The 25,033-nt window shown below is 41.7% G+C and overlaps 1 protein-coding gene across 1 annotated transcript in view; it reads right to left on the reverse strand.

The window, feature by feature from the left end:
- Positions 1 to 16,679, reverse strand: part of LOC109913137 (R-spondin-2-like) — a 50,591-nt gene extending 33,912 nt beyond the window's left edge. Inside the window, exon 1 of the mRNA XM_048608284.1 lies at positions 16,595 to 16,679. Coding sequence (XP_048464241.1) covers positions 16,595 to 16,679 — 85 coding nt within the window. The remainder of the gene's footprint in view (positions 1 to 16,594) is intronic.
- Between the last annotated feature and the right edge of the window lie 8,354 nt (positions 16,680 to 25,033).

A 25,033-nucleotide genomic window follows, 5' to 3' on the forward strand; every position in this document is an offset into this window, starting at 1 on the left:
TGTCAGAGCAGAGCAAGTTTAGGGGAAAAACAACAGGACATGCTTTCTTTATATGTACGAGCTGTCACATGGTGACTTTAAAGGTCCAATATTTGAATCATAGCAAACAGTTGAGTGAATGATGAATGGCTGAGACAGAATGAGCAGGTGGGTTGGGCCGTTGAGGTAGGCAGGTGGCTGGAGTTGGTAAGTACACAAGTGGGCACTTAGGTAGGTGAGTAGGGTGTGTGTATGGGGTGGGGATGAGTGGGTACATGGGTGGGTGGGCCAAGAGGTTGCCACATCAGGGCGTGGGTTTGGTCCAGGGTAGTCGAGTAAAAGGGTAATCAGTCAGTTCAGGTTCGGGGGGTTGATGGAGGTTGAGGGTGGGGGAGGGGTTCATATTTGGAGTTACCCAAGCATTAAACTAATATAACAAACCTGTAGCTGCAATGTTATATCTTTTATGAAGAAAGCTAATTTGTCTTTAAAATTGACTAGGAGTCTAAATGGCTTTTGAAAGTGATGTGACATTTGTAGTTTTGACTGCTGTCAAAAGCAGACAATCAGACAGTGAAAAGGATCATTCAAGAATTCCAGGACTGTCTTTTGAACATCAGATTGTCTGAAGACTCAGTTTCTGTCATGAGGACAGGGGACAGGCAGAAGGGCACAAGGAATTCCAGCATAATTGCTTTGCTTTGTGGAACAATGATACATCAAAATTAACATTTGTAGGTATTATGTTTGATGGTATCAAAGTTGCTGAGGACAGCTATAGAAGGAGAGGAGCATTTGAACACCATGAGAGCGCTTTCTTGAAACAGAAACTGCCTCTCAGCAGGGAGGTAGAGGAATACATCCAGAACAGAAAGAAGCTACTGGGACTGCTGAACTGACCCAGACTAACAAGGGACACAACCTGCAGTGCCTTAAAAGAGACACAAGCAGCTTTCACTCACTTGTCGGATCTGTTCCGTTGACCGAGGTCACCTGTAGCAGCAACCTCTAACTATTCAACTTCAGAAGTCATCTCAGCTGCCGAATCTGGCCTAAAACCACCACTTGTTTACTTCAGAAGAGATCTTTAAGCAAGCCAAGTCTGCAATGTTATTAATCTTATTTTCACCTAAATTTTATTCTTCCTTACATTAAACCTTTGTATTTTAGCTAACTCACTCATTTAAGTAACTTTCAGCTATACTTGCATCATAAACTCATCTTTTATCTTCTTTAAAGCATAACGTTGAGCTGGTCATTTTTGAATTGATAATTCAATAATTGAAAAAAGCTCTATACAGGAGCATAGATAAACTTGTAGCTCAGAGACCACCCAAGAACACTGCGAGGGTGTGGTTGTGACAGTAAGTTTTGAACTGTCCAACATCTCCAGTGTTAAAAGCTCAGGTTAAGACTGTAAGACATAGACATAGGAGCAGAAATTAGGCCTTTTGGCCCATCAAGTCTGCTCCGCCATTCAATCATGGCTGATAAGTTCCTCAACCCTATTCTCCTACTTTCTCCCCGTAACCCTTGATCTCCTTGATAATCAAGAACCTATCTATCTCAGTCTTAAATGTACTCAATGACCTGGCCTCCACAGCCTTCTGTGGCAGTGAATTCCACAGATTCACCACTCTCTGGCTGAAGTAGTTTCTCCTTATCTCCATTCTAAAAGATCTTCCCTTTACTCTAAGGCTGTGCCCTCGGGTCCTAGACTCTCCTACCAATGGAAGCATCTTCCCATCATCCATTTTGTCCAGGTCATTCAGTATTCGGAAAGTTTCAATTAGATCCCCCCTCATCCTTCTAAACTCCAATGAGTATAGTCCCAGAGTCCTCAAACGTTCCTCATATGTTAAGCTTTCTATTCCTGGGACCATTCTCATGAACGTTCTCGTTAAGTCGGCAGATCTGTCTTATATTTCCAACTGTAGCTCAGAGAGATTCACAAAGTGTCCTGGGGTAGAGGGAAATTGTTAATCAAGAACAGGACAATACCCACATTGGTCTGTGCGCTAGGACACGTGCAGGATCCCCACCTGCATCTTCAGTCATGTGTATGGCCTTCCATGATGCGAAAGTTAGAAATTGGGACCAATTGCAAACTGCGTTGTATATGTTGAGCATGGTCAGCACATAAATGGGAAATGTAAAGTGAGCAGACCGCAGGTGAATCTCAATTGCACAAGTTATTTAGAACTATAAAGTTCTAAAAGTGAAAGGCTTTTGTTGTACAGTGGTCGTGTCCCTACCTCTGAGCAAGGAGGCCCAGGTTCAAGTCCCACCTGCTCCAGAGGTGTGTCATAACCTATCTGAACAGCCTGATTAGAAAAGATCTAGAACTTTAAAAGTGGTTGGTACAAGTTGTTAACACACATTTGGCCTGCTATACCAGAAGAACACTTCTGAGTGAGCATGCCTGACCTTGCCATTATGATGCTCAGTTGATCAGGTAGCTATATGACCCAAATTCTACATCATACGCAGCATCAAGAGCTGAACAAAATTCCATTTTACAGCAAGCAGACATATTCAGATTCCCAGTTTCACCTTGAACAGGTGTCAAAATAAAGTGGTGGTCAGTGATGGACTTTTCAAAGTAGGCTTTTGATGCTGACAGTGGAGGAAAATTAAAGGAGTAGACAAGTAGCTCTGGATTTAACGAGGGGGGAAAGATTAGACAATTGTTAAACTTAACCAGAATCTAATGATATACTCAATGAAATGCAAAAGGTTTCCACATACTATTACCCTCTCAGATTATTGAAACAAACGTTACTAATACCTGCTGTTTACAATTTGTCATGAAGCCATAATTAAGACAAGAGACAAAAGCCACTGGCAAAATGCAATTCAGTAAACATTTATCTATCATTAAACAGGTAGAACAAGTAACATCAAATACAAAGTTGATAATACAAAGTTGAATAACGGCAAATACAAAAGGGTGGCACAGTGGCTCACTGGTTAGCATTGCTGCCTCACAGAGCCAGGGACCCGGGTTTGATTCCAACCTTGGGTGACTGTCTGTGTGGAGATTGCACATTCTTCCCGTGTCTGGGTTTCCTCCGGATGCTCTGGATTCCTCCCACAGTCCAAAGATGTGCAGACTAGGTGGATTGGCCATGCTAAATTGCCCATAGTGGTCAGGGACATGTAGCTTAGGGTGGGTTATAGGGGACGGGTCTGGGTGGGATGCTCTGTTGGGCCGAAGGGCCTGTTTCCACACACTAGGGATTCTATGGTGAAAGTTTGCCCTTCCTGCTCAGCAGAAACTCTTCTCTAAACACATATCTGTCAAAGGGTTTCTGCAGGATAATTAGTTCTGCCCTTTCTGTTACATCCTAAATCACAGAGACAACTGTCAATTAAAGTGTCAGTTCATCTGGATGTTTAGAATTCAACGAGATTAAACAATTTGAATTAGCTGCTCATTAGGTCTCCATAGTGTCATATCATAATTGTACCAGATTACAGATGTCCTTGATATGCCCCGAGCTGTAACTATTACCTACCGTGTAATGCTAATTCAGTCCAATCTGATGTATTGCCTTGCAGCTAAAGTATAAACTATTGTATTCTCTGGCACCAAAGACAGCCTACCAGAGACCAAGGACTGCTGGATACTGACAGTGGAAAATGGAAAATGAGCCAGACAGGGTCTTGTGGTGCAGTGGTAGTGCCATACCTCTGAACCAGGAGACCTGGGTTCAAGTCTCACCTGCTCCAGAGGTGTGTCAGAACATCTCAGAACAGGTTGGTTAGAAAATATCCACACCTAGAGCAAGGAAATCTCCCTGAGTGTTCACCACAAATTGTATCCAATATCTCATTGCAAAGGGACTTGCAGTTCAACAAGAGGCAGACAGCTGTTTGAAACTCTATGGTAAATCTGCTAAATGGGTAACTAGTTACTGGGCTGCATGAAATAGACCACCATTGAAAACATCTGTGATAAAGTCATCGACGCAATATATCATAAACATAGAGAATAGGAGCATGAGTACACCATTCTGCCCTTCAAGCCTGCTCAATGCAACAACACCTACCCACAGCCAATTGGAAAACAAACAAATTATTTTGTTACCAGATTGGATAATTTTCTAACACTGGTCAAACAGTATTTATGATTATTTGGAAAAGCATAGTTTGATTAGAGATAGTCAGTATGGCTTTGTGAGGGGCAGGTCATGCCTCACAACCCTTATTGAATTCTTTGAGGATGTAATAAAACACATAGATGAAGGTAGAGCAGTGGATGTGGCGTATATGGATGTTAGCAAGGCGTTTGATAAGGTTCCCCATGGTAGGGTCATTCAGAAAGTAAGGAGGCATGGGATTCAGGAAAATTTGGCCGTCTGGATACAAAACTGGCTGTCCAATAGAAGACAGAGGGTGGTAGTAGATGGAAAGTATTCAGCCTGGAGCTCGGTGACCAGTGGTGTTCCGCAGGGATCTGTTCTGGGACCTCTGCTCTTTGTGATCTTTATAAATGACTTGGATGAGGAAGTGGAAGGGTGGGTTAATAAGTTTGCTGATGACATGAAGGTTGGTGGAGTTGTGGATAGTGTGGAGGGTTGTTGTAGGTTGCAACGGGACATTAACAGATGCAGAGCTGGGCAAAGAAGTGGCAGATGGAATTCAACCCCGAAAAGTGTAAAGTAATTCATTTTGAAAGGTCAAATTTGAATGCAGAATATAGGGTTAATGGCAGGATGCTTGACAGTGTGAAGGAACAGAAGGATCTTGGGGTCCATGTCCATAGATCCCTCAAAGTTGCCGCCCAAGTTGATAGGGTTGTTAAGAAGACCTATGGTGTGTTGGCTTTCATTAGCAAGGAGAATGAGTTTAAGAGCTGCGAGGTTATGCTGCAGCTCTATAAAACACTGGTTAGACTACACTTGGAATATTGTGTTCAGTTCTGGTTGTCTCATTATTGGAAGGATGTGGAACCTTTAGAGAGGGTGCAGAGGAGATTTGCCTGGACTGGGGGGCAGGTCTTATGAGGAAAGGATGAGGGAGCTAGGGCTTTTCTCATTGGAGTGAAGAAGGATGAGAGGTGACTTGATAGAGGTGTACAAGATGATGAGAGGCATAGATAGAGTGGATAGAGACCTTTTTCCAGGGCAGAAATGGCTATCACGAGGGGGCATAATTTTAAGGTAATTGGAAGAAGGTATAGGGAAGATGTCAGAGGTAGGTTCTTTACACAGAGAGTGGTGGGCGTGAGGAATGCACTGCCAGCAATGGTAGTAGAGTCAGATACATTAAGTGACTCTTGATAGGCACATGGATGATAGTAAAATGAAGGGTATGCAGGTTAGTTTGATCTTAGAGTAGGATAATAGGTCGTAACAACAGGTTGAAGGGCCTGTACTGTGCTGTATTGTTCTATATTCTATGTTCTATATTTTTGTTAACCTGAGAGGACAAAGGGATCTTGGTTTAACTCTCTATCCAAACGATGTGACCTCAGTGCTCCCTCAATATTGCACTGGAACATCTGCTTTTTTTGCGGGTTCAAGCCCCTGGAGTGAGGACTGAACTTTCAAATTTCTGATTCAGAGTGCTACCCATTTAATGTAAACACAGCAAGTGGGCCTCAGTTTTAAGGCCTCATCTGAAGAATGGATGGCTACTTAATTCTAATTATTTTCGGTTGGAATTAGCAATATTGACTGTAGACGTAGTCAACACATGAATGGTATTTGCCACTAATAGAATGCTGTCTTCAAGCCAAAAAGACATTTGACCTATCACACAAAAGATTAATGTGCTATAGGAATTTCAGCGCCGGTGTGATATGATACTGGATCTGAAGGCTGTACACCTCAAATACTGGTGGATCTTTTCGCACATACTGACTGTAGCCAACTGGCATGCACTTGCAAAACACACAGCACAGTGTCCAACATTAGAAATGATTCTGCAATTGGACAACAGTTGCTGGGTAAACCCGATTGTGCAGGCAACCAATTTAGAATTGTTAGTTGAGTTTATGGTGCGATTCGTCTGCATATACAGGAAGTTACATGTATTAATATACAGGGCTCTGTTCTTTTCAGATAGGAGAAACATGCGCGTGCACTGTGCTCGTTTTAACTCAACAAATAGGCGACAGCTATTCGCTGGTCCATTTCTCAAGGCATGTTTTGACCAACTACAGTCAACCTGACTGGTTTCAAATTTAAACAAAGCCTGGCAGTTAACTGTCAATCACTATTAATCAGTATATTGTCTATGGCAATGCCAATCGGGGACCAAAATAAAGGACTTCCAGTCTCTGACAACTATTCAGTGAAGTTTTCTTAATTTGAGTTAAGGCTATATTTTACCACATAGTAAAAACAAAAAAAAAAGCAGCCATCTTGGTGTTATACTCTGAAGCTGTTGACCTAACCTGCTTTTGCCTGGTCTGATCTCTTTTCACCTTCAAACCCTAATTCTCTGACAATGTGTTGATTTATGATATAAGAGAAATAGTCGAAAGATTGCTTTTAACATGAACTCTGGGAGAACAGGAAATGCTCATATGAAGGATCATTGGTACTTCCAGCAGTAACCTGCAAATAAAAAGACCTTTTACAAATGATTCGAATCGTGATGACCAAAAGTTGGCATATTCTGACTTATCAAGATTTGAATGGGGTGGTATGTTAGTTGACCATGATAAAATGTACCGAGGTGAACTTAAGGAGATCCATCATTACTCTCTAACGGTAGTCATTAAAACAGAGAAAGGAAAATGTATTAAATTACCAGCAATCCAGTGAGGCTTCCTTTGAATGATTAAAATTTACTCATTAAAAGTTTTTGGTGCCTGTTTGTTTAAGAGTTTGACACCAGGAAATGAAATCCCTTAGCCTTCCCTGATATCAAAAGGGGATGAATATACAAGACCTTTATTGTTGAATGCAATACATAAGAGGTAGTGTTTCCAGGTTTGGATCAGGAAAAAAGGAAATCTCTAGGTTTTCAGAAAGGTTTTAATAAAGTGCTTAAAAACAATAGTTTATGAAGCAAGTCTTCTAAACTAGGGTGGAGTGGGAGGTTCAAAGAGACTTCAAATTTGATGTGCCTAGCTATATATGGTACAGTCAGTTTAAGGGACTGACTGTGTGTTAACTGCCTTGAAAGGAAAAGGTTAGGTTAGTTGGGAGATGAAGTTGGAAAAAAGGAAGAGGTATCAGCGCTGCTGACAGAGAGTCAACACAGTAGTCTCGAACTAAAATGGGCATTCCACAGGGAGACAGAGTCAATTTCAGGACCAAATGACTCAGAAGAACATTTGAATTATATGATGTCAAGCAATCAAATTGTCAAGACAAGTAGTTTATGGATTACACTGAAATAGACTAAAATATCTTTGGATGTACTCATTACTCAGAGCTATTTGACCTTGCAGCCACCAGGAATTGGCATTACCAAAGCAATGTAAGGGGATATAAACTTTATAAGCTTTGTGTTCTGCTGCATTCAGTTAGCACTAGGTTTTACTTTTTGCTCATTCATGGGATGTGGGCTTCACTGATAAAGCAAGTATTTATTATCCATCTGTAATTGTCCTCGCTGCTGATACCCTATAGGAGCTCCTGGTTGCCCAGTTTTGAGTTGCCAGATCAGTCATTGTGATACTTCTCTGCTAGCTGGAGGATTACTAATTCTGTTAGGTAATAGCATTTGTTCAAGTACCCTGTGTGTTTATTAAACATTTGCTTTAATTTGTGGTTAATCAAATGTCCTAAAATGCAGTCTTGTTCACCAATTCCTTCTTTGGTGATTTTGGCAAGAATCAGTTAATTCATTTGCATCAGTTTGGTCTTTTAATAAGTGGTTAGATTTTAAAACTGTTGCCATAGTTTATAAAAACACAAAAAATATAAACAGGAATAGGCCATTCAGCCCCTCAAACTTCCTCTGCCGTACAATAAGGTCTTGGAACTTCTGTCCCAACATTGCCAAAGTATTCTTTAATTTTGTATGTACACAAAACCTATTAATCTCAGTATTCAGGATAATCAATGACTGAGCTCCCACAGTCTCCAGGAATAGGCAATTCCAAAGATTCACAATGCTCTGAAGAATTTTTTCCTTGTCTCAGTCCTATCTGGCCAATCCCTTATTCTGAGTCAATGACACCTACAACTGGCGTCTCCATCAGGGGAAATAGTCCCACATTAGGTCCTCCAAGAATTTTATATATTTAAATGAGATTATTTCATATCCTTCTAAAGTCTAGAGAATGTAAACCTATTCAACTCAATCTGTTCTCACTGTACCGTCCCTCATCCCAGGTTAATTTTGACCAGTTAGTAGGTTTAATTTGTTTCAATTTTGGGTATTGAATAGAATCTGAAAAAAACAGCAAACTTTCAACCAATTTTTTGATGAAGAGTTAAGATGAAATTGTTAAAGAATTGTCTGATGGACTTTGATGAGAATCTCTTAAGGAGAAGTGTTTATTTGATTGCAGCAACCAGGAAAAGTCATGCTTTTTCAGTTTCTTTCCCCCTGTGATTTTTTTTAACCATATTAAGATAGAAAACATTTATAATAGAAAAATATCACACAAATTCTTAGCTTCTATGCATATTTCAGCAACCTTCATGCCTGTACAAATCCTCTCAGAAATAATAAATATTTATTTCAGAACCAACTTTCTTTCAATAAGAAACATAAATGCTTATTACAAGCCTGTCAAGGGATGGGTAGGAGGCACACCCGTATGTTCAATTTTCATTATAGATTTTCTCAGCAGATATTTTAGTAATTTAGTGCTGCCCAGATCTGATGTTGCATTATCAAAGGGGACAAAAATGGATCCAGTCACTATGTACAACCTCATCATAAATTTATAATTATTTCCTTTGTTTTCGCAAAAGTATAAAAGAATGGGTTTATGATTTAATTTAAAGTATAGATCAGAATAATTCTTAACCCAACCTTCTGATGACTCTGCACTTGTAGTGTTCCATCTTCTTGTACTGTTGTTGTCTGACACACTGACTACTCCCTTGCAAAGGCTGAAGGTTAACTCTCTGATATTGCCTCCTACATTCCCCAGGACCATCAAAAGTCAAGCCATTATTGTTCAAATGGTCACTAGCCCCATCTCTTCTGGAGATCTACCCTCCATAGCCTCCAATCTCTTGTTCCCCTGATCCTGAACAGCCAAATTCTGCCTTGTTCCCAGGATCCACAAATAAGACTGTCCTAGTAGACCAATATTTCCAGCCCACTTCTGCCACAGTTCAATTATGACAATTTTCCTCTCCTTGTCCAGTCTCTTCCCATCTACATCGTGACTCCCTCCAATAAGTTCAGTCACTTTAACAGTTTCCAGTTTCGTGGCCTTAAGTTTCCTTTTCACCAAAGACACCCAATTGCTCAACATTTCCTCTCTTCCCTGGAAGGTCAGAGACACAACTTCCTTAAAAGTAGGTCCATCACGACTTCATCCTTGACCTTCCTCCTTCAGTGCTTCTTACTTTAAACAACTCCTCCTTCAAATCCACTCACTTGCTCCAAATCAGACATTGTAATGGATACCTGCAGGGATACTCACCATGCCTGCTTTTCATGGGACATGTGGAGCATCCCTTGTTCTGATTCGGGGCACTCCCATTCTCTTAAAATGGTCCATTGATGACTATAACATTATTGCCCCTGCCCTTGCCCCAATCTTTAAAAGTTCATAAACATTAGATTCCAACTTCCACCCTTTCCTCACCTTCACATGGTGTCTCTTCCCATTCCTTCCCTGATTTCTCTGTGTTCATTTCTGGGGATCTGTTGTCAGCCAATATTTACTATAAGCCATTGACTCCCGTAGTTACCTTGACAATATTTATTCATATACATGTACAGGCTGTATTCAAATTTCCCAGTTTCTCAGTCTTCATTACATTTGTTTGGTTAATGGAATTGAGTCTGTACATGAAGCAGGGTGTGAATAAGTATAACTATATTTTATGTTAACTATATATTTTTCTTTTATCCTCTAGGCAATAACTCATAGAGGCCTTGATAATGTTCATTCTATTCCATGCACTTCTACATTCACATTTTCTCCTCTAGGGTGACTCTTTGGTCTGAACTACATTGGGGAGACCTAACGCAGACTAGGTGGCTGATCTACAGGACACCTCGTTCAGTTTGCAAACATGAGCCGAGCTAAAATTGCCTGACATTTCAATTTTCCATCTTGCCCACACGTTGTCATTTCTGTTCTTTGATCTGTCACATTGTTCCAAGCTCCTCATCTTCCGACAAGGCATCTGATAGCTTTTGGCTCAATGTTGAGTTCAAACAATTTTAGATAGTAATCTCTGCCCCATATTGCGTTGTGTTTCTATGGTTGTATGTCTTTCCCGTTTTTTTAAAATTTGCTTTCCAACCACAGATTTTCCAGAATATTCCTATTCATATTTTTCCCAGCACTAATGAAAGGCCAGTGAAACATTAAGTATATTTCTCTCCTCTGGGATACTGCCAGGCCCTTTGAATATTAAGTATTTTGTTTTGTTCGTAATTCTGATGACTGAAACTGTTTAATGTTAAGGAAAAGAAGTAGTATTGATAGAACATCTTTCACATCCTCAAAATGTCTTTAACGCTTTCCAGTAAACCAATTTTGAAGTCTAGTCAGAATTGTCATTGGCTGTAACTTGAGACAGCCTAAAATTGTGAAAGATGCTATTTAAAAGCAAGTTGCAGGGCTGGATGAACACAGCAGGTCAAGCAGCATCATAGGAGCAGAGAGGCTGACGTTTTGGGCCTTGACCCTTCATCAGAAAAGGGGGAGGGGAAGGGGGTTCTGAAATAAATAGGGAGAGAGTGGGAGGCGGATAGAAGAGGGATAGAGGAGAGGATAGGTGGAGAGGAAACAAATAGGTCGAAGAGGCGGGGATGGGGCCAGGAAAGGTGAGTGTAGGTGGGGAGGGGATAGGTCAGAGCAGGGAGGACGGACAGGTCAAGGGGGCGGGATGAGGTTAGTCGGTAGGAGATGGAGGTGCGGCTTGAGGTGGGAGGAGGGGTTAGGTGGGAGGAAGAACAGGTTAGGGAGGCAGGGACGAGCTGGACTGGTTTTGGGATGCGGTAGGGGGAGGGGAGATTTTGAAACTTGTGAAATCCACATTGATACCATTGGGCTGCAGGGTTCCCAAGCGGAATATGAGTTGCTGTTCCTGCAACCTTCGGGTGGCATCGTTGTGGCACTGCAGGAGGCCCAGGATGGACATGTCGTCTGAGGAATGGGAGGGGGAGTTGAAATGGTTCGCGACTGGGAGGTGCAGTTGTTTATTGCGAACCGAACGTAGGTGTTCTGCAAAGCGGTCCCCGAGCCTCCGCTTGATTTCCCCGATGTAGAGGAAGCCACACCGGGTACAGCGGATGCAGTATACCACATTGGCAGATGTGCAGGTGAACATCTGCTTGATGATGAAAGTCTTCTTGGGGCCTGGGATGGGGGTGAGGGAGGAGGTATGGGGGCAGGTGTAGCACTTCCTGCGGTTGCAGGGAAAAGTGCCGGGTGTGGTGTTGCTGGAGGGGAGTGTGGAGCGGACAAGGGAGTCACGGAGAGAGTGTTCCCTCCGGAAAGCAGATAGGGGTGGGGAGGGAAAAATGTCTTTGGTGGTGGGGTCGGATTGCAGATGGCGGAAGTGTTAAAAGCAAGTATTTCTTTTATTTCCTCATCCGAGCCTTTGTTATCTGAGTATGGTGCTCATTGTACATGTTTCTTTGTACTTTAGTTACACTTTAGGGTGTATTTGTACAATAGCTTCTCATGTAAGTCTGATGGTTGTCTTTTTTCTGCCAGACAATCCTCTATTTAATATTGATCAGCTGAAATGTCGCACGCAAAGAATTTGGCTTATACAAAATTATATGTATATATGGAGCTGTACTCTTAATTTAAGTCTCATTCTGGTGAATTTGCACTGAAACCCCTCCAGCATCAATATATCCGCCTGAAGCATGGTGGTCACAACTGAACACTGTACTCCATATGGGGTCTGCAATTCCATCCGAAGCTTGTGAATCCGTTGAAAATCCTTTTGTATTTTGCACCTATAGTTCTTTCAGTTCTAAAGTCCAGATCACTTACATGGATGGTAAATAAGAACAGACCTAGTAGAATTTTTCACCACATCATTGCTGTCTCAGAAACTTCCTTTTACTCCTACACGTTGCTTTCTACTCCTCAACCAACCCTCGAACCATTTGGCAGTAATTTCACAAACCAATATCTTTGTCAATAGTCTCCTGTGCGGGACCTTTATCAAATGCTTTATGGAAATCCATACAAATCACACCCATTGCAATTTCTTTATCTATCCTTTCTGTTATTTTTTCAAAATATTCTGTAAATTTGCTGAACTAGAATGTGCCCTTTGAGGGACTCAGCTGACATTCTCATTGAGCAGTTGATACTTAAAGCTTTTACAATTACATACTTTATTAATTTATCTAATATTTTACCCAAGAACTGAAGTGATATTACTTGAACTATATATCCTAGAGTCTCTCAGTCGCTATTTTTAAAGAAAATGTTTGCATTTGTTGGTCTCCTGCACAATGTCCTCCCCACAGGTCATTCCAACATTTTACTCACAGTTCCTCTAGGTCTTCAGATGAGGTGCTCTTAGTGCAAAATAACAACAACGTTAACTTGTGTAACTCTTATTTCTTACATTCTTATTCCATGACAAAGTCTCCAGTACACCTAAGAGTTTCTGGCTTAAAGGCATGAGTCCTACCTACTAAACCAGGACTGACACTTAGTGGAATTTCAGAGGCTAGGCGCTAAGTAGAAACAGCTGAAACTTAGTTCTCCAGAAGCTTTCACTGGGACTTGGCTCAAGCTTTCACATTGCACTGTTACTGATGTAGCTGAGAACTCCTAGCAGAGTCCATCTGCAGATGTAACAGCTATCACAGACACTAACACTGAATTAGACAGTGTAGCAACTAACAGAGTTATACTTAGATTTGACAAACAAGGTGAAAGTTGAGAGTAATGATACAGTCTCTCACATTTTGTGTTCAATGTAGAGCAGCCCAGAGACTACAAAGATAATGCCAGATACACACATACTCACAGATACAAACACAGACACCAATTCAACCCATTCAAAGAGACACCAATCCAAAGACACCTACTTGCAGCCAGAGACACTTGCTTTGTAGACACAAATACTTGTGCATATATAATAAACAAATTAGGAGCAGCAGGAGGCCATTCACACCTGGGAGCCTGCTCCATCTTTTGATAAGATTGTGGCTGATTAGATTGTAACTTCAACTCCACTTTTCTCCTGTCCCCAGTAACCAGTCTTAGTCATTAGACATGCACATAGATAAATATTCAGTGACAACCCTCTGGTCCTAAACTCTCCTATTGGGGTACCTACAATAATCAGGACACAAACAGGAGCACTGTTTTATTATTTAGTGAATGCCAAACAAGAGACCACCTCCTCATTTGTTGAGCTTAATGTGATTAGTTTGTCACTTAGTCTGTAGATGGGATATTACATGCAGTACTGGAGCATCCAGGTATTGGAGCACTGAGAGATGGGGTAACCACAGACAGGAGATCCAGTGACAGGGCGATCCAGACAAGATCACCCATGTCCTGAAGAAAAGGGCATAAGACATCAACACTGTTTCCCTCTCCACAGATATGCAAAGCTTTTGAGCTCATTCTGGTTTTTTCTGTCAGCTACGCTCAGTTTTCTGCAGAGGGAGGAATAGAAGAATGTAGTGATAGTGAGATGAGTGGATGGAGGGAGGGTGGAATAATGCAGATTTGGAGGGATGGATGGATGGATAGATGAAGGGATGTTGAGAGGGGTCCAAGGGGGAGTGGGACTGTGGAGGAAACAGAGAGAGAGAGAAAGGCATGGAAACAGACCCTTCGGTCCAACTTGTCCATGACGAACAGATATCCTTAATGAATCTAGTCAAATTTGCTAGCATTTGGCCCATATCCTTCTAAATCCTTCCTATTCATATACCCACCAAGATGCCTTATAAATGTTGTAACTGTACCAATGTCCACCACTTCCTCTGGTAGCTCATTCCCTACACAAATCACCCTCTGCGTGAAGAAGTTGCCCCTTAGATCCCTTTTAAATCTTTCCCTTCTCAACTTAAACCTATGGACTCCCCTACTCTGGGGTAAAGACCCTATCCATGCCCCTTATGATTTTATAAACTACTATAAGGTCACTCCTCAGCCTCTGACACTCCAGGGAAAATAGCCCCAGCATATTCAGACTCTCCCTATAGCTCAAACCCTCCAACCCTGGAAACACCCTTGTAAATCTTTTCTGAACCCTTTCAAGTTTCACAACATCCTTCCTATAGCAGGGAGACCAGAACTGAATGCAGTATTCCAAAAGTGGCCTAACCAATGTCCTGTACAGCCTCAATGTGACCTCCCAACTGCGATACTCATAGAATCCCTACAGTGTGGAAACAGGCCATTCAGCCGATCGAGTCCACACTGACCCTTTGAACAGCATCCCACCTAGACACACCCCGTTACCCTTTTCCTGTAACCCTGCATTTCCCATGGCTCATCCCTGGACACCATGGGGTAATTTAGCATGGTCAATCTACATAAACTGCACATCTTTGAACTGTGGGAGGAAACCAGAGCACCTAGAGGAAACCCACACAGACACAGGGAGAATGTGCAAACCCCCAACAGACAGTCTCCGGAGGGTGTGATCAAACCCAGGTCCCTGGCGCTGTGAGGCAGTAGTGCTAACCACTGAGTCACCATGCTGCCCTGGCACTGACCAATAAAGGCAAGCATATCAAATACCTTCTACACTATCCTACCTACCTGTGACTCCACTTTCAACGAAATATGGACCTGCACTCCAAGGTCAAATACAAAATGTTTGAAAGCAATGGAGAAAACAGTGACACACTTCTAGAGATCTTTGACAAATGTAACAATCAGAAGGATCTACATTTATTTATTCCTTTTCAGGATCCCCAGATGTCTCAGAGTGTTTGACAGTCAGAGAAGGATTTTTGAGGTGTTGTTTCTGCTGCAGATGCAGATGGAGGCAGAGGCAGACCTGGGTTGATAGAGAAATTGAAAGAGAATGAGAAAGCGGCTGATTAATAGGTTCAGAGAGAAACAGATTAATGGCTTCATTGTTTAGACCATAAGGCCTAGGAGCAAAAGTAGCCATTTAGTCCATTGAGTCTCCTCTGCTATTCAATAAAATCTTGGTTCATCTGATAATCTTTAACTCCATTTTCCTCATGTATCTCCATAATCCTTGATTCCCTTACTGATTAACAATCTATCTTGGCCTTGAATATAACTAATGACTCTGACCCTGCCTCAACAACCCTCCACAGGAAAGAATTTCACATTTCACTACCTTCTGAGACAAAAAGAAAATCCTCCTCTTTGTCTGAAATGGGCAAACCACTACTTTGATAATATGCTCTCTGGTCCTAGACTCTCCCACATGGAGAAATCATTCTGCATCTACCCTGAGAGGCTCTATGTTTCAATAAGATCTCCTCTCCTTCTTCTAAATTCCAATGAGTACAGGTCCAAACTATTCGATCTGTTTCATAATTAAAAGTAGATACGGATAAAGAAATAGACTGATGGACAGATAGGAGCAAATATTGATAACGGGCAAATAGACAAAGATAGGCAGTGAGAAAGACAGAGATAAACAATGAGGGGCCAGACAGACAGAGAGAGAGAGAAACAGTGAGACAGATAAAGAGAAAGAGACAGTGAGAGAGACGGAGGTAGACAGTGAGAGGGGTAGACACAGACACGGAGAGAGAGAGACAAGGAGGATGAGATTGAGAGGGGCAAATAGACACACAGAGAGGCAGACAGAGCTGGACAGATGGTAAAGAAATGGACAGAGGCAGGTAGAAAAAGAGATTGCGAGAGAGAGAGAGATGGTAAAGTAAAGTTATTGACAGATAGGTGGGCAGATATACAGATATATTTAAGATCGAGCCAGATGTGAGAAAACGGTGTGCCGTATAACAGAGATTCGTGTTGCGCCCTGTCCATTACCGGGTTCCCTAAATGAGGTTCTCACCAGTGGCTCTGGGGGAACGCTGAGTTACAGCCGGATACTCTCCCTGAAGGGTATTGACCTGAAGCTTCACATGTGGAGCAGAACTACAGCAATGTGACAGCCAATGCCACCCCCCACATCCATCAGCACCCCCCCACCCACCTACACACACACACACCGGGCTAGGGGATATCTACAAAGGCGTTGAGACTTCGTGTGTGAAAGAGACTCCGAGTTCGCAGTACAAACCTCCCGCTGCATTCTCTCTCCAAATCCAAGGAACGTGCTGGATGGGGTTACCGTGCTGCTTTCTCAGCAGATTTTGTATAAATTTCAAACTCACCCAAAACACCAGAAACTCATGCAAAAACACATTGACACCGACCGTTAAAAACAGAACAAATCAGCCTAAAATGAACAGTGCACCAGTCATACTGAGTTGAATGGCAGCGTGAGACTGGAAGCGATGACAGTTCAGCCTGGAAACAGACTCGAGCAAGAAGCAAGGAGCTACCGCCTTTGCTGTTGGTATTTACCTGTCCGTTCGGCACTCTGTTTGCCGCTGGATGCTGCCCCGCAGTACAGCATGAAGAGTCCTACCGTCAGTGTCCTCAGATACATCTGTGCAGCCAGCTCCAGCTAAAGCGCCCTGTGACCAGGATCTTCCCAATGAAGCCCACTGCCACTCAGGGCTGGGTGGGAGACAAGATCCCGGGGGAAGAGATGAGCTGGAGGCTGATTGGCGGCTGCGAGTGGTTTCAGGAATCCCACTTCTCTCACCGATCTGGAGAGAGCAAACTCAACAACAGACACATTGCTGAAAACTCTCCTCCAGACCTTTCCTGGAGCGTGACAACGCTGGGTTAACCCTTTGGGACCCGGGGAGGCTCCACGGGTGCCCAGTTCAAAACTGGTGCAAACCTTTTACCCCTCTGGGGTAATGTCCTCACCTTCCAATAGTGATTACCAACATGGGAGGAAACTGCAAGAAGATCATGGCTGGTCTGATTACTGCACATTTCCTTCTACCCCCAACAATCTTCTTCTCCACCTTGCTTATCCAGATCTCTGCATTAAAAAGAGAATCGACCTATTTCTGCCTTAAAAATATTCTAATATCTCTGCTTTCACTGCCTTTGGAGGAAGACAGTTCCAAAGATTCATCAGCTTCTGTGTGAAAAGAATCTCACTTCTGTCTAGTGCCATAAGACCATAAGACATAGACATAGTAGCAGAAATTAGGCCATTTGGTCCATCGAGTCTGCTCTGCCATTCAATCATGGCTGATAAGTTTCTCAACCCCATTCTCCTGCTTTCTCCCCATAACCCTTGATCTCCTTGATAATCAAGAACCTATCTATCTCCGTCTTAAATGTACTCAATGACCTGGCCTCCACAGCCTTCTGTGGCAGTGAATTCCATAGATTCACCACTCTCTGGCTGAAGAAGTTTCTCCTTACCTCAGTTCTAAAAGGTCTTCCCTTTACTCTAAGGCTGTGCCCTCGGGTCCTATTCTCTCCTCCCAATGGAAACATCCTCCCAACATCCACTTTGTCCAGGCTATTCAGTATTCTGAAAGTTTCAATTAGATCCCCCCTCAGCCTTCTAAACTCCAATGAGTATAGTCCCAGAGTCCTCAAATGTTCCTCATATGTTAAGCTTTCTATTCCTGGGACCATTCTCGTGAACCTCCTCTGAACCTGCTCCAGGGCCAGTACATCCTTCCTGAGATATGGAGCCCAAAACTTCCCACAATACTCCGAATGTGGCCTGACCAGAGCCTCATAAAGCCTCAGTAGTACATCCCTGCTTTTATATTCAAGTCCTCTCAAAATAAATGCCAACATTGCATTTGCCTTCCTGACTACTGACTCAACCTGCAATTTACCTTGAGAGAATCCCGAACTAGAACTCCCAAGTCTCTTTGCATTTCAGACTTCTGAATTTTCTCCCCATTTAGAAAATAGTCCATGCTTTTATTCTTCTTACCAAAGTGCATGACCTCACACTTTTCTGCGTTGTACCCCACCTGCCACTTCTTTGCCCACTCTCCTAACCTGTCCAAATCCTTCTGCAGCCTCCCTACCTCCTCAATACTACCTGTCCCTCCACCTATCTATGTATCAGCTGCAAACGTAGCCAGAATGCCCACAGTTCCTTCATCTAGATCATTAATGTACAAAGTGAAAGATTGTGGTCCCAGCCTCTGACTCTTTTGAATTTTTGGGATTTTACTCGTGTCTTCCACCATGAAGACTGACGCGAAGTAATTCAGGTCCTCAGCCATTTCCTTGTTCCCCACTATTATCTCTCCAGTGTCATTTTCCAGTGGTCCAAAGTCCACTTTTGCCTCTTTTTTGCCCTTTATATACCTGAAGAAACTCTTACAGTCTTCATTTATATTATTGGCTAGCTTACCCTCATATTTAATCTTCTCCCTCCTTACTTCTTTTTTTGTTGCCCTCTGTTGGTCTTTGTAAGCTTCCCAATCCTCTGGCTTCCCACTGCCCTTCGCCATATTATATGCTTTCTCTTTTGCTTTTATGCTATCCCTGACTTCCTTAGTCAGCCATGGTTGCCTCATCCTCCCTATACCATGCTTCTTTTTCCTAGGGATGATTCCTTAATTTTAAACTGACCCCTAGTTCTAGATTCTCCCACAGGTAGAAGCGTCCTCTCCACATGCACCCTGCCAAGACCCCTCAGGGTTTTACGTTTCCGTCAAGTCGCGTCTCACTCTTCCAGACGATACAAGCCCAGCTTGTCTGACCTTTCCTCACATAAAAACCTGCCCATTCCAGGTATTAGTCTAGTAACTATTTCTGAACTATCTCCAACACATTTTCATCTTTCCTTAAATAAGGAAATCAATACTGCACATTGTACTCCAGATTCGGTCTAAAGATTATACCTGAAGTATAACCTTCCTGCTTTTGTATTGAATTTCAATTATATTTTACCAGCTTTCCTAATCACTTGTTGCACCTGCATAATAACTATTTTTTGGGATAATCCAAGAACTCCAGCACTGTGTGCTCCAACCTCTCCCTGATGAGGAACCATGATTTGAGAGAAGGTTCAGAGCTGGAATTATCTTCAGTTATTCTGAATAGATCATCTGGAATGGGATCAGCACAGACCAGAATAGCATCAATAGTCTGGAATAGGAACAACTCAGTCCAGATGTGATTAGCTCAGTCTAGAATGGGTTAAACTCAGTTCAGATGGGGGTCAACTCTGACCAGAATAGGATCAACACATCCGTACTGGGAACATCCCAGATCAGATTTGGATCAATGCACTACAAAATGGAATTCAGTTATTCCGGAATGGGGTTACCTCAGCACAAAAATGGGATTGGTTCAGTGTGGAATGGGACTGATATTTCTAATATGTTCAACTCATTCCAGAATAGGATCAATTCATTCTGGAATGTGATCGGTTCAGTCTAGAATGGATTTCACTCAGCCCAGAATAGGTACAACTTTGTCCAGCGTGGGATCAACTTTAGCATGGAACAAGACCAACTAAGTCTGGAAAGAAATGAACTCTGTCCAGAATGAGGTCAGCTCAGTTGGGACTGGGATCAACTCTGTCCAGATCATGATCAGCTGAGTCTGCAATGGAATTTGCTCTGTCTGGAAAGAGTTAAACTCAGTCCACAATGGGATCAATACTGTCTAGATTGGGATTACCTCAATCCAGATTGGTGTCAATTCACTCCGGAATGTAATCAACTCAACCCAAAATGGGACCATTTCAGTCTGGAATAGGATTCACTTAGTAGAATGACCACAAGTCCAGAAAACATAGAAGCAGAAGTAGGCTATTTGGTCCTTGCCTCAGGTCTGCCATTTAATGAAATCTTAGTTGATCAGATAATCCTCAACTCCACTTTCCCCATAACCTTCAATTCCATTCCTGATTAAAAATCTGTCTATCTCAGCCTTGAATGTACTTAATGACCCAGCTTCAAACAGCCCTCTGCAGTAAAGTTTTCCACAAATTCACTACTCTCTGAGAGAAGAAATTTCCCCTCATTTCTGTCTTAAATGGGTGACCCCTGATTCTGAGATTATGCCCTCTGGTCTTAGACAGTCCTACAGCGGGAAACAACTTTCCCACATCAACTTTCCACAAGTTTTCAAAAAATCTTGTATGTTTCAATAATGTTGCCTCTCATTCATCTAAATTCTAATGAGTAAATCAAACCTACTCAACCTCTCCTCATAAAAAATCCCTTTCATACCCAGGATCAACCAAGTGAACCTTCTCTGTACTGACTCCAATGCCAACATATCATTCCTCAGATAAAGGGACTAAAATTGTTTACAATGTTATTGGTGTGGTCTAACTGGTGCCTTGTATAGTTTTAGCAAGACTTCCCAATTTTTCTACTCCACTCCCTTTGCAATAATATTCCAACATTCTATTTGTCTTTGTTATTACCTGCTGAACTTGGATGCTGCTTGGATGCTTGCCTGAGGGCTCTGAAATCCTTCTGTGCTGCAGCATTGTGTAGTCTTTCACCATTTAAATAATATCCAAACCCTCTATTCATCCTGCCAAAGTGCATAACCTCATATTTTCCAATATTATATACACACAGATATAACAAATTATTGTGCCCCAGCACTGGTTCATGTGGCACTCCACCAGTTACAGGTTGCCATCCTGAAAATACCATCTTTAACCCAAATATCTGTCTTCTATTAGTTAGCCAATCCTCTATCCATGCTAATATATTCCTCCTAACACCATGGACTCTTAGGAACATAGGATCAGGAGTAGGCCATTCAGTCCCTCAAGCTTGTTCCACCATTCAATGAGATTATGGCTGATCTGTGGCTTAATTCCATATACCTGCTTTTGGGCCATATTCCTTAATACCTTCGCTGAACAAAAAATTATCAGTCTTAGATTTAACATTAACAACTGACCCAGCATCCAATGCCATTTGTGGAAAAGAGTTCCAAACATCTACCACCCTTTGTGTGTAGAAGTACTTCCTAACATCTCTCCTGAATGGTCTGGCTCCAATTCTCAGACTATAGCCCCTAGTTCTAAAAACAGTGGAAATCTTCACCTACTTTGTCTTTTCCTGCTAATATCTTGAAGATTTTTTATCAGATCACCCTTAGCCTTCTAAATTCTAGAGAAAACAAGCTTAATTTGTGTAAACCCTCTTCATAATGTAACTCCTGAAGTACAGATATCATTCTTGTAATCCTATGTTGTACTCCCTCCAAAGCCAATATACCCTAAGGTGCAGTGCCCAGATTTGCTCACAGTACTCCAAGTCGGGCCCAATCAGGGTTTTGTATAACTGCAGTGTAACTTCTGCATCTTTGGACACCAGTGTCTAGATATAAAGGCCAGCATTCCATTAGCTTTCTTGATTATTTTTTGCACTTGGCTGTGACATTTTAAAAATCTTTGCACCTGAGCTCCCAAGTTTCTTTGACATCCACTAAATTTAACTTCATACTGTCTAGAAAGTACCCTGATCTATCTTTTCTTGGTCCAAAATGGATAATCTCACATTTTCTTACATTGAAATCTTATTAAGTATACATATGGTACCATATCAAATGCCTTTTGGAAACTCAAATATATTACATCCACTGGTTCCCCTTTATCTATCCAAATTGTTCAAAGATTTCTGCTAAATTTGTCAGATATGATTTCCCTTTCACAAAGCCATGCTGACTCTGTTTGATCATCTTATATGTGTTAAATGCTCTGTTACAACATTCTTTATAATAGTCTCTAATATTTTCCCAATAACAGATGACCAGTCTGGAAAATGATTATATCAGTGTGGAATGGAATTAGTTTAGCCTGAAATAGGATCAATAGTCCAGGATGAAACCAGGTCAGTCCAGAAAGACTTTAACGTAGTCTGGAAGGGGGTCAACTCAATCAGTAATGGGATCAGCTCAATCAGTAATGGGATCAACTCAGTCTGGAATGGGATCGACACAGTTTGGAATGGAATTGACACAGTTTCAAATGGGATTGACACAGTTTGGAATGGGACCAGCTCAGTCTGGGAAGTGATAAGCGAGTCCAAAATGGGATCAGCTCTGCATGGAATGTGATCAGGTCAGTCCACAATGAGATCAACTCAGTTTGGAATGGGATTGGGTCAGTCTGGAATATGATGAATTTGCCAGAATGGGATCAATTCAGTCCAGAATGGGTCAGCTCAGTCCAGAATAGGATTAGCTCAGACCAGAATGGGATCAGATCAATCTGGAATAAGTTCAGCCCAGTTCAGAAATTTGCACAATTCAGAGTGAAAGCAGCACAGTTCAGAGTGATGTTGTATGTAACACAATAACAACATACATTTGCATACAGGAGGGTCGATTAGCTCCATTGGTTAAATAGATACTGTATGGTGTAGCTATCATACTAATAATGATTTGTTGATCAATCAAAATGATGTGTAGTCCTTGAATCTCACTTCAAAAGCATTAAATTATACTTATTATCACACAGTCAGTAACCATTAACTGGTGCAGTTTCCATGATAACAACTCTACTAATCAGAATCCATTTGCTAACTAAGGAACACTCTCCTCTCATAAATATTCTTTCCCTTTATTTTAATATTTCTTGCGAATTGTCCTGATAAGTATAAGACAAAAAAGCCTCAACAAAATGTGTCTTTTTTTCAGCAATACTCAAGTTCTGTATTACTAAGCAACTAGCTGTGTACTTACTGTTCTTGCTCAGAAGCAATAAACATTTTTGAAAGTCTCAGATCTCGGTCACTTATTATATACCCAGATATAATTTTGCTTAAATCAGGACTTTTGCAGAGTATTCCATTGGCAGAAGTTTATTAACTGTCCAGCAAACCAAAACTCATTAAAAGGTCTAGTTACTGCCAAGGATTACATACCATCATGGCTTTGGAATCAGAACAGATACAATGGCATGTCAACATATGTTTTACACTGAAAGATACTGTCAGTCAAATCTACAGCTCAAATAAGTAGCTCATAACTCTTACGGTGTACCAATGAACACCATGGTACGAATGAGGAAACCTTTTGTCACTAAATTCTGTCACCAGTCACATTGGTGACAAACAGCCTTCTTCTCTACACTGTTATAATTCTATGGTTGATGGCAGTTGTCTGATTAAAGGTTCTAACCAATCAGAGAAAATCCTTCAACAAAAGCAAAATGTTGCCAATGTCGGAATTTTGAAATACAAACAGAGAATGCTGAAAATATTCAACAGGCCAGGCAGCATCTGTGAAAACAGGTTTGTCGATTCAGATCACTCACTTTCAAATGGTCATTGATTTGAATCATTAACTCTGCTTTTCTCTCTACAGATGCTGCCTGACCTGCTGAATATTTGCAACATTTACTGTTTTTATTTCAGAGTAACTTCTTTCCATTCCAAAGAGACTTCAGCACACAAGCTTCAGGAGCAATGATGCCCAGGTTTACTAATGTCCTTCTGGGGAGAAAATCTGCCATCCCTGTCTAGTGTGGCTTACATGTGACTCCAGACACACAGCGATATGGTAGACTCTTAATTATCCTCTGGGCAAGTAGGGTTGGACAATAAATGCTGTCCCAGCTAAGGCTCCCCACATCCCATAAACAAATTTTTGAAAAGCTAGAAAAAGTGCTTTTTTCACCCAATGTAGAAGCTCAGGAATACCTTCCAGAATGTTGAGATGGTATTTTTAAATTGTTGTAATCCTGTTGCAATTCTTGTAAGAGTAAAAGAAATTACACATTTTTGTGAGTTGCAGGAAATTATTGCTGAAGTGTCCCGTGTGGAAATTAACAAAGTAATTTGGAAAGTTAAATGGTGATTTTTGCCTTTGTTTATTACTGAATTGGTAACAAGGAGTTAAAATAACAACAGCCTAATTATAGATACATAAACAGTGGCTGAATGGAATTATAAATTTCAAATTCAATAATTTGGGACTACTATTATCCAATTACAATTGTGAGAATGTGTGTCTAGCGTGCATCTAAGTGTGTGCGCGTGAATGTATGCATATCAATACGTATGAGAATGTATTTATATGTCAGAGTGTACGGGAGTCTGGATACATTCTTGAGTACATGTGACTGAATGACTGTGTTATGGGCATGTGTTTATTTATCTATTGTCTCAGGTCCAGGATGACCATCCTCCAACAACCACAAATGTCTTCTTTTGTGTTAGGTGTATTTCCAACCAGTAGAGAGTATTCCCCCAGTTCCCATTGACTCCACTTTGGAAAGACTCCTTAATGCCATACCTGATCAAATACAGCTTTGAGGTTAAGGGCAGTCACTCTCAAGGGCAGCAGATACATGGGAACACCACCAATTTCAAGTTCCCCTCCAAGCCACTCACAATCCTGACTTGGAAATACATCACCGTTCATTCACTGTCACTGGGTCAAAATTCTGGAAATCCCATCCAAATAACATTGTGGGTCTACCTACACGGACTTTAGTGGTTCCAGAAGGCAGCTCACCACCACCTTCTCAAAAGCAACTAGGACAATAAATTCTGGCCCAGCCATCCACACCTATGTCCCACAAGTGAATAAAAATAAATGAAAAAAGAAAGTTAAAATAGTATAAGGCTGACTATGGTGTATTGGAAAAATGCAATAAAAGATTCGATGGTGGACAGGCAATGGCTAATATTTAGATTAGATTTATTTATTTATCACATGTACTAAGTGTGGGAATATATAAGTACAGCAAAAAGTACACAAAGTCGCCATTCACTAGTGCCTATTTGGTTACAAAAACCAGAATTAAAAGATTTTAACTGAGCCAAAGGTAAGCAAGATAAAATGTCTAGATCTCAGAGTCCCCGGCCCCATCTCCACAATGATGCAGGCTAGGACAACCAGGAGGCTGCCGCTGCTGCCATGTGAAAGGCCCATTCCCTCTGTCTCACCACCCACTGCCCCCTCACCAGCCCCCGCTCTCACCAC

This window comes from Rhincodon typus, chromosome 19 (genome assembly GCF_021869965.1).
Source record: "Rhincodon typus isolate 14 chromosome 19, sRhiTyp1.1, whole genome shotgun sequence".
Taxonomy (NCBI): Eukaryota; Metazoa; Chordata; class Chondrichthyes; order Orectolobiformes; family Rhincodontidae; genus Rhincodon; species Rhincodon typus.